Source organism: Hippichthys cyanospilos, chromosome 4, assembly GCF_059441005.1.
Source record: "Hippichthys cyanospilos isolate Australia breed blue-spotted pipefish chromosome 4, RoL_Hcya_1.0, whole genome shotgun sequence".
NCBI classification, from domain to species: domain Eukaryota; kingdom Metazoa; phylum Chordata; class Actinopteri; order Syngnathiformes; family Syngnathidae; genus Hippichthys; species Hippichthys cyanospilos.
Genome location: NC_142372.1, coordinates 3596501 through 3607027, shown reverse-complemented (window position 1 = coordinate 3607027; position 10527 = coordinate 3596501). Strand labels below are relative to the sequence as shown.

Sequence of the window (10527 nt, the reverse complement as noted above, 5' to 3'; positions counted from 1 at the left end):
GCCACGTTCGGCTTTCTCTCGCGGAGGGAAAGACTTTGTGCCCTGCGCTTGGGTGCACTAGGATGGAATAGCAGTGAGCTACAGAATACGATGAGAGAGGTGATCCGAGAGTTGCGGCAACGTGGTTTGTATTCCGTGGAAGATTGTGGTTAAACTACGATCGTGAACTGAAAATGAATAGGTGAGCATTTGGATGTACAGTATATTTCAGCTTCACCCCGTTGTGTTAGTTACTAACTACCGTATTTTCCGCACTATAAGGTGCACCTAAAAGCCTTATTTTTTTAAAAAAAAGCTGATGGTGCGCCTTATAATCAGGTGCGTCTTATATGTGGATCAATATTGAGATTGGGATTCGTAGATGGGGAATGAAGTGATACAGTAAGCTTTACCTGTTTCTTTTCTGTGTTTACAGTTGAACAAGGTTGCTCATATTGAGTTATTATGCTATTGAGAGTTTAAAGTTATTATTTGAGTTATTATTGTTATTACTCTGGGTATTGCTATATTGTGATTGAAAAAGTTTTAAAATATGTCATTAATTGAAGGGTGCGCCTTATAATCCGGTGCGCCTTATATATGGAAAAAGTTTGAAAATATGTCATTAATAGAGGGTGCGCCTTATATATGGAAAAGGTTTTAAAATATGTCACTAATTGAGTGTGCGCCTTATATATGGAAACATTTTAATATATGTCATTAATTGAGGGTGCGCCTTATAATCCGGTGCACCTTATATATGGAAAAGGTTTTAAAATGTCATTAATTGAGGGTGCGCCTTTTATATGGAAAAAGTTTTAATATATGTCATTAATTGAGGGCGCGCCTTATAATCCGGTGCGCCTTATATATGGAAAAGTTTTTAAAATATGTCGTTAATTGAGGGTGCGCCTTATAGCGCGGAAAATATGGTACTTAAAATATTCGGTTAGACATTTTCAGCACGTCCCTCACCCTAACAGTGGAAAGTAAATAAATACCGAAACGTAAAACTACGTCTTTGGGATTGAATTAGTTAATTGTGCAAGTTTTGTACAAGCCATAAATGTTAACTCTGGGGGAAATCATGACCCATTTTGATGTGCGATATCAAAGCGAAAGCAAACAAAACACTAGGAGGCTCAAATATTGCATAGGTAGTCAAAACATGACGACTTTCATGATGCCACGTTGCCGTTCCTTCTAGACGCTTACAAACGGGAGCTGGAGAGGTACGCCCTATAGGTGTCAAATTTAGCCCGTGTCGGGCTCATTTACTGCCATTCTAAATTGGATTTCTTGTCAATTTTGAACATAATGAAAACCCCCAATTTCTGCATTAATCCTCGAAAATATGATGAAACGTAATAACTGAGAGGCTAGAGAATGAAAAAGGAAGTGTCTGATCACCTGAACCTTTTAAAGGATCCCTTTCTTCAGTCCGTCCATTCTGAGTATCAATCTCTGTGAATATTCCATTATCATGACACTTAATGTTACAAAGGACAGGACAATTACTCACAGCGACCCAGAGAGCATTTCTGTAGCAGCGATGCTTATCTTGAACCGTCGTCCCCCTCTCTAGCGCTCTGCTATCACGTCCTTCCAGATCCCCCCCCCCCACCCCCCAATCCAAACTCTCCACCCCCACCTCACCCACACTCGTGTCTTCATAACAGGGAAACACTGGAAATTCATTATTGCCGTAATTTAGAGCTGTGGTTCTAAAATGGGGGTACGGGTACCCCTGGGGGTACTTGAAGGAACTCCGGGGGGTACTCGAGATTTTAAATAAAACAAACATGCAAAATTCTTTAAAAATAATGATTGAATTGTTTAGGTTGTTTAATTTCATTATTTTAAAAACCAAAATTCTCCCGCGTACTAGAATCAGCGGTCGATTTTGATTTGCTGCTCTGGCCCCTAAACAGTGCAAAGGATTTTTGCATGGAAAAAAAAAGGACACTTAAAAGTGGATACTGCAAATTTTGGAACTGAATCTGTAATCGTAGCTCTCAGCATATTTTATTGGAAAATCTAAAAGCGACTAAATTGTGCCATATTATCCATTTTATTTCTGGTGTCCTTAATAACAGTCCATATCCGTGTAAAATTTCATAAAATAAAGAAACACAACATTGTACCAACTCAGACCCGACTGACGCAGAATTTCTGAAGAAGATGCTGATTTTTTTTGCAAAAAAATAAAAACGTGTTTTGTGATTAATTTGCTGAATAATTGAAATTAATTTAAAATGACCAAAACATCATTTGTTTCCTCCCAAAGCATTTCAATAGGAATGAATAAAATGCGGAGTTATTGGCAGGGGTAAACAGGAAATCTATTGATTAAAAAAAGAAAAAAAAACACACAGCGTTTCCATTTTGTCATTTTGTGTTACTTGTCGGAGAATGAGTGTCATAAGTGACACATTTATGGATCATTTATGTTGCGCCATGTGTTTTATTACTTTTGCAACACAATTGCAGGAACTGGTAGTTCAATTGTAATCTACAATGAACAAAAGGAGTTCCAGTTGCCTCATGTTCCAATTCATTTGCTCTCAGTTTGTAAAGAAAACGGTTATCATTCAACGAATGTGTGCAGGGTTTGAGTTGGGATTAATTGTATTTATGTTACATTAAAAACAGCAATAAAAAAAAACATGGAGCTGGATTTGATATTTTCAGAACCCCCCTTCACTTGTACCCAATTTTAGAACCATTGCACTAAATCCTAACCAGCAAGGTTGAGCTTCCCTAACCCTAACCCTAAACCCTAACCAGCCAGGTTGAGTTTCCAACAGTCACAATCCTGAGCATTTTATTGGACAATCCATCAAATCCCGCCATTAAAAAAAAAAACTATCTAGACATTATCCATTAAGGAAGTGAGTGCGAAGGAAGAAATTCAGCCTTTCATTTAAACTTGAGCTCCGGCGAGGAGACAGGAGATGGATGCTGCTGTGCAACCAACAGAAGCCACTTTAATTACAATCCTGATATTAGCGGCAAAGGGGAAGTGAGAGCCTCGCGCCCAAATAAGAGCGATAAAGTCACAAGCAAAGCGGAACCTCTCCGCCGCGCGTGTTCCTCTGGGGGCGGAGCTCGCCGTTCACCGCCGGCAAACCTGAGATGCGCCCCGCATGCCAACTCCTGCTCCCACAGCGAGCCAGTGGGCTGTAAAATTAAAACGTCCTTTTCCTTGGGCAAACCCTGTTGTTCTGCTTACAAGAAACTCTGACATAACTGTGATAATGGCGGTCGTAAAGGCGTTTGAGTCAAAAATGTTATAAGAGGCGGACTTGCGGAGAAGGGCGTGGAGCTAAATGGATTGGAGAAGACGAGCGTACGCCGGACGACTTGCAAATAGCAAAAGCGTTCTAAATTGGGTCATGATCAAAAGAGGTGTGCGTGGAAGCCAATCTCAGATTCCAACCGCGGGAGCGACGTGGAAATGAATGAATGAATGTTTAAAATGGGACCCGACTCAGTGGGGAAGGGACGCGTTCGCTTAAAGGAGACGCTTTTGGGACTCCATTTAACGTCGTCAGTCATTTAAGGTCAACGATGGATCATTCGGAATCCATTAAGGAACTTCTGGAGTTAGTTGGCTGCGCTGAGAGAAAAGGGGGGGGGAGTTTTGAGGGGCAGATGTGTCCCCCAACCCTTCAGGGCTTTTGTAGGTCCAACCCAAATGTATAAATGAGGAGCGGAAAGGATCTGTAACCATAACATCAAAGAGATCTGAGAAGGTCAGGTTCTGGTCCGCTCTCCTCGTGAGAAACAAGAAAAATTGTCTTCCTTCTTGTTTATTGAATGTTCTAGGTGGGCGGCAGTTCAAAGTTCAAAGATCCCGGTTCCAGCCTTCCTGTGTGGAGTTTGCATGTTCTCCCCGAGCCCGCGTGGGTTCTCTCTAGGCGCTCCGGCTTCCTTCCACACTCCAAAAACATGCATGGTAGGTGAATTGGACATACTAAATTGTCCTTAGGTTTGATTGGGTGCGTGATTGGTTATTCGTCTCTCTGTGCCCTGCGATTGGCTGGCATCCAGTTCAGGGTGTCCCCTGCATACTGCCCGTAGCCAGCTGAGATAAGCGCCAGCTAGCCTGCGAGCGGATGTGAAAACGGATGGATGCATGTTCTAGGTTGCTTGATCCCAACAGCATTCATTAATTTACTAATGTGATGTGCACCACAAAAGGACCTCGCAAGGAAGATGCACAACATCACATTACATTCCAACTTCAAAATAAACAAGCCAAGTCACACATAGATCACGATGCAACAACTGTGTCGTGCTTTTATTCGGATTTTGGCCTCCGTGGTGGTGCTTGCGGATTAGCGATCTTGACTCCTCACAATTAAAGTGTATCTTGGTGTACCAAAGCAAAAGAGGCCAAATAAAAAGGATTTTTCATGAGGTGCATAAATGCTTTTTCAAGCCACTGTAAAAATGTTCTTACCTTACTATATCAATGGCCTGGTAGATAATTTCTGATTGGTCAACAGCTATGACCTGCTTGGCTCCTGCATTGGCAGCAAACATTGATAATATGCAAGTCCCACAGCCGACATCTAAAACAACCTATGAACAAGAGGAGAAAAACTCGGAGTGAAGAAAGGAAGGAAGAGATATATATATATATATATATATATATATATATATATATATATATATATTAGGGTGGCCATGATATGGACTAGCACTTCTTTGTTGAGAAGATGGGCTCAGGTGTTTTTTTTTCTTAGTTGACGCCTACGCTTGTTATCAGCACTCTGCAGTCCACATTGAGTGCACTAATAAAGTCGCCGGTGGTTTTAATCAGACACTTTACCTAAAAAAAAAAATGCAGTGTTTGTTGTTAATGGCCGAGGTGTGTATTAAAGAAAAAGCTAATCTGTAAATTTATTGAATTCTCATTCTCAATATTTATTTATTTAAAGTCCAGACATTTGACGCAAGGTTCAGTAATTCTTCAAATGTAACACACACCTGTGTAAAAGATACACTTTTAATTTTGGGGTCAAATTATGGTATTTTCTATGTTACTATGTAGAAGCCGCACCGACATTTTGGCAAGAATGTAAAAACTATTGCAAAACTGGATACATTTCATCTTTTGTAAACTCTTTAAATTTTCTTAAGTTCGTATGATAACGTGAGAGAGACATGATAACGTCTACATGAGCCTTTCCATTTAGTAATATTCCAGCGCGTGAAAAAGGATGAATTCGGACAGTGGTTCAGCCTGCTTGCTTCTTTTATTGAAAATATCGATTCCGTATTCATGTGGTCTCATTTTTTTGCGTTTGTGGAAATATTTGTGACTAATTGACTCACCTTGTCTCGGAATATTTCGGGGTTCCTGTACATGAAGTCACGGTAACTCTCTGTGCGCACCTTGTCCTGCAAATACAACAATAGAATTTACATTGGATATAGAGGTAACACATGACCCCGGGTCAAATTGACCCAGGGTGTGATGACTATTCCAGAGAAATAAACGTAACATATGGGTATAGATTACCGAATTTTCCACACTATAAAGCGCACCTAAAAGCCTTGAATTTTCTCAAAAGCTAACAGTGCGCCTTATGGTGCAGAAAATACAGTAAGGTTAAGTTTAATATTTTTGGATAATTGAACATGCCTCCGGGTCATATTGACCCGAAAACAATATTGCTGTTCCTGAGAAATGAACATGGGTAAAGCACACTATTGAATTTGGATTACACAATGCAACACGGGGACATTTTTGATATTTCTCGCAAAAAATATAATAACAAGGAGGTTAACCAATAAACAAAGACAAATTTGACTTTTTTGCTTACATTTCTGTGACAATTCTCATCATAATGAATACATTTAAGTATACATCAGCACTTCGATTTCCCACAATCCCTTTCACAGATTAGTAGTGTACTTTAATTTTCTCCTAAATAAACAACAGGTGTCTCTTTAAGAAGGCGCACTTTACTGAAACTCTTCATCTGAAACTAACCTCTGCTATTTATTACTAATTGGGAAATATCTATAAAACCGGGGGGTAATTTAAAAGTTGTGGAAAGTAAGTAAGGGGGGAAAAAAAAAAAAGCAATCCCACCTTGTTTTCTTACTTTCCTTACTCTCTCACACCGCAAAGTGCGTCAGAGGCAATTCACATCATCTTGACGTACACCCGATGCAAAACGTAAAGCTCTATTTGTCCAATCAGGATATGTTCAAGTGCTGCAGTATGAAACACACACACTCACACACATTTTTGTACGGCTCTACTTGTGAGGACATATATTTGGCATAATGTGTTTCCTAGCCCATAACAATAACCGTAACAATCAGATATGACTGTCTATGGCTTACCCTAACCCAATTCATACCGAAACTCAAAAATAGGTCTAAACAAGTTAGGACCGGCCTAAACCTCCTCACTTCTCCAAAATGTCCTCACTAGATCGGTATAGAACTCGGTTCTCATAAATATAGCCGTGCAGGAACTCACTCATGCACACACACGTTTGTACAGATGTACTTGTGGGGACATCCACTGACCAGCAGAAACGATTATTTAACACTTACACTTACTAACCTCAACCCTAACCCAGTTCAAATGTGGACTTTAAAAACGAATTTTGATTCTTAAAAAGAGGTCTGAACAAGTGGGGACCAACTTAAATAAAATGTCCCCACGAGTCCAGCTGTACAGGAACGCATACACACACAGTAAAGTCTACACTGGGGCTGTCCAACATATAGCCAGCGGGCCAATTCTGGCCCACAAATGGGTTTAATCCGGTCTGGGAGAAAAACTTGACATGTATTGTGATTAATAGTAATGTTAATTTTTTATGATTAATACGGATATTTTGCTTGTAATATTTTGGACTGTATTAACTAATTCAATGCCGGGGGCATATTTTCACTTTTTTTTTTTTTTTTTTTTAAGACTCCAAACATTAAATCCCAAACACTTAAGAATTTATTTAATACTTAGTTAACTGAAAATGAATATCTTTAATGTAGTTAATTATCAATTTAATACTTCCGTATCTGGGATTTAAAGTCCTTAAAAAAAACGGGAAATTACGTTCCTGGCATTGAATGAGTTAAAAAAAAAAGAATAATAAATTTAAAGTTGCTGTTTCAAAGTTATATGTGTTCAGTGTTTAAAAAATAAAATTAAAAGTAACTCAAACGTTGGTGTCTCACATGACTGCTTATCGCTGACTTTTGATACTACTTTTGATAAAATGTCTCATGGCTGATCAGTTTGAAACCATGCGTCACTGCAGGGCATGCAAAAAAAAAAAAAAAACAAAAAAAAAAAAACAAAAACGAAGACTTTTGGGTTGTGAGCTGACACCTTGAGCATCTCCTCGTGAATGGCGTAATGACCATAGGAGCTGAAGTAGGCTTCGTCCTCGTCGGGGCGAAGTTCGGCAACGGCGGGACTCCCGCTTTCCGCGTTCAGCACCAAATCCTGGACCAGCGCCCTAAAGCGTATGCCGGGTGAAATTTGAATTTGATATTTCATATATATTAGGAGGCAGTGAGCAGAAAGCACACTCAACCTTTACAGCGTTGCAGGACATGGCGGTAAATGGAGCAGATGAGAGGCATTTATCTTTGGAGCCCCCCCCCCCCTCACTCCTTCTGTAATTTTCCCTTACGGCACCCCTCTTCCGACCCCCCCTCCCCACTTTCACCTCAACGATGCAGTGGAATTTTCCCTTCCTTTAAAACTTCTTCCATATGGAAGCTTTGGCTGTTAAGTTAGCTGAGACAGTGTCCCCCTGCTGGCCGCTTCGGTGCATTGCAAGAGTTAAGTCACGTGGTTAGCTGTCAAGAACGTGAAAGGCAGTGAAGAGCCTACAAGGCTTAAACATAATATGTTTAAGTTTATTTAATTACTTCGGGTAATTAAAAAGTAAAGTTATCAATCCTAACTTTTATCCAAAGTAAGCGATTGCTCTCATCAAAAGTAATTGATTACTTTCGAAATGTGGTCCCTAAAGAAATCAATTATGTAATCATTACTTTAGTCCTAAAGTAACTTATGAAGTTAAAATGGCTGGAACTAAATGAATTAAAGGAATAAATGACTTTAGGTAATTGTTAATCTATTACTTTAAACAATAATTAATTTATGACGATTCAATTTAATTGATTACTTTAGTACTTATGACCCAAACTACTTTATTTTTTTTTTTTAGTACATAAGTATTACATTTTTTAGACTATTTTAGCAATAATAGATTGCTTTAATACTTTAATGCTACAATAATAAATACAGGTATTAAATCACTTATGTAACAAAGTTTAGACCCTTGTATTTATACCCGTTTAAAAAAAAAAAAAGACTAAAAATACATCTTTGGGATTGAATGAGTAAATATTATTCTTTTTTATCGGGGTGCTCAGTGAAAAAAAAAAAGTAAGAAAAAAAAAGACTAACTGGAGTCTTTGCAGATCTTGACAGGATTGAAAAAGAGCGTCCTCAGCAGATTTTACCCTCAGCATCAGTTCAGGATTGGCACCATCCTCCGAAGTCTTGCAGGTTGATTCAACCACCCCCTGCTGACCACACAAGTCCTCAGGGTCTACAAAGAAAAAGAAGAAAAAAATCATTACCATTGGAAAACCAAGCAAAATACAGTCCTGCGTCAGCCATTTTGTCACGTCGACCGAAATGACATCATAGCTGCTCAGATGATGACTGATCACGACTAACATGTTTTCTGTGATTGGTCATGTGACGTTTGCAAGCTGAGAAAAGAATAAGTACCAGTTTGCAGTAAGGGGTCATCCTGTATAACTGGCCGGAGGAAGTCTTCACTCTCCCATGGTAAGGGACCATCTGGTAGTCCCATGAGATGTGATGGATCACATTTCTGGGCAAAATAAACATAAGATGCCTCTCACATTTCCACACGCCTCCCAACAGCCCCACCCCCATATATATATATATATATATATATATATATATATATATATATATATATATATATACTCACTGTCGATCGTATGAAGTTGATCAGTTTTATGTAACTGTAGTCATCTAAATCTAACAAAGGAAAAAAAATGTTTAGTGAAATGGAGCTCTAAATAAAACTAATACAAATATACTTTGTTTACGCTTACTAATGTGTGTGCTTACTGTGTTTCTTAATGACTTCTACAAGGTTCACTTGGTGATCAACTGTGCAGTGCTGGAGGGTGTCAGGCACCGAATTGAGTAATCTGGACCAAAAGAAGTGAGAAATGATATTTTTTAAGCGTACAAGCGCTGCCTTTAGTGTTAACGTTGCCTTCACCAATATGGCCGCCGCATAGACGCGTAGCTAGTCGTGGCTTCAATGGCGTATCTATTCGTCTATCTCTATGTCCTTACCTGTCACAAAACAAACAAGTAATTTGTTGATTTTCCTCCTCCATCCACTCCCACTGCTCTTTGTCATCACCGGAGTCGCCATCGTCGTCTGACAGCTCGGGCATGTGCTCGACATCAACACACGGATCTAGTCAAAAGAGCAAAGAAGATTTATTACTCAAGAGACGTCGCTAAGGTGTACCAATCTTGATGCCGTATGAAAAAAAAAATTGCTGGCAAAGTGCATGTGTATTTATCATTTCAAAGACTCACGTGTTTCCTTGCATTCTGCCATGATGCTGCTGCGACTCGGATTACTTCCTGGTGACGTAAATGTTGCCTTCACAGTAAATGGGAAATAGGGGAAATACACACTTGGACCTCAAAGCTTTCAAGGCAAATGTAAACAATAAAGCTGTCTGATTACAACAAACTGTTTGTTGTTCTGGGTCATCACAGAACATTTTAACCTCCAGCATACCATCTGTCATATGTTTTTTTACTTCATATATTCCACTGCTTAACTCGATAGCGAAGAAAATGAATATCGTCACAACTGCACATATTTAACGTGAAAGTATAGTGAGTAATGCGTACAAATATAAATTGCTAAATGTACACAATCCTGACCTTTTGTCGTCCGTTTGTTTCCACTGGAGTTACCTTTAAGTGACGTCAGATTGAAACTGGTTGGCGAAATCGTCCCCCGATGTTGCCAATTTGGATCTTCTACTATAGTCCAAAGATGCGTTCTAGTGCACTTATCCTTGTCAGAATTCAGAAAATTCACTTTCTTCGCCTATAGACTCACTCCTATGGCTTCGTCGCAAATCACGTGATCACAGCCCCTGTCACGTCGCACCGGCGTATTGAGATATCACGAAATAACGTAATAGTAAATAATCAGCCTAATATATCATAAGTTATGATAATTGTGTGTTTATGATCCTGATATCTGTTCACATTGTATCTTAAGGGGTCGGTCTCCATTGTCAAGTGACGTCAGACTGAAGCCAGTCGGCGAAGTCGAGGTATTTTCTAATTCTACCATCGATTTCACAATTCGGACCTCAGTTCAAACGGGATGATGGAGAAATAGATGAATGGAAGTCGGAAAATTCCGATCTCCCATTTTACCCGAACGCAGCAAAAATAATACGCACGGGTGACACTTCCGG

The 10527-nt window shown here is 39.4% G+C and overlaps 1 protein-coding gene across 2 annotated transcripts in view; it reads right to left on the bottom strand.

Annotated features, from left to right (window-relative positions):
• Window positions 1-10158, bottom strand: part of prmt3 (protein arginine methyltransferase 3) — a 41578-nt gene extending 31420 nt beyond the window's left edge. The window contains exons 1-10 of one of the 2 annotated variants that reach the window (XM_088412857.1): window positions 10013-10158; window positions 9623-9689; window positions 9371-9497; window positions 9137-9219; window positions 8994-9043; window positions 8765-8870; window positions 8435-8579; window positions 7343-7472; window positions 5323-5388; window positions 4445-4566 (exon numbers count right to left, since the gene is read on the bottom strand). In XM_088412857.1, coding sequence (XP_088268983.1) covers window positions 4445-4566; window positions 5323-5388; window positions 7343-7472; window positions 8435-8579; window positions 8765-8870; window positions 8994-9043; window positions 9137-9219; window positions 9371-9497; window positions 9623-9644 — 851 coding nt within the window. In that variant the 5' untranslated portion in view covers window positions 9645-9689; window positions 10013-10158. Of the gene's footprint in view, window positions 1-4444; window positions 4567-5322; window positions 5389-7342; window positions 7473-8434; window positions 8580-8764; window positions 8871-8993; window positions 9044-9136; window positions 9220-9370; window positions 9498-9622; window positions 9690-9979 lie in introns of both variants that reach the window. The other variant, XM_088412856.1, reaches the window with a different exon arrangement.
• Window positions 10159-10527: the final 369 nt, after the last annotated feature.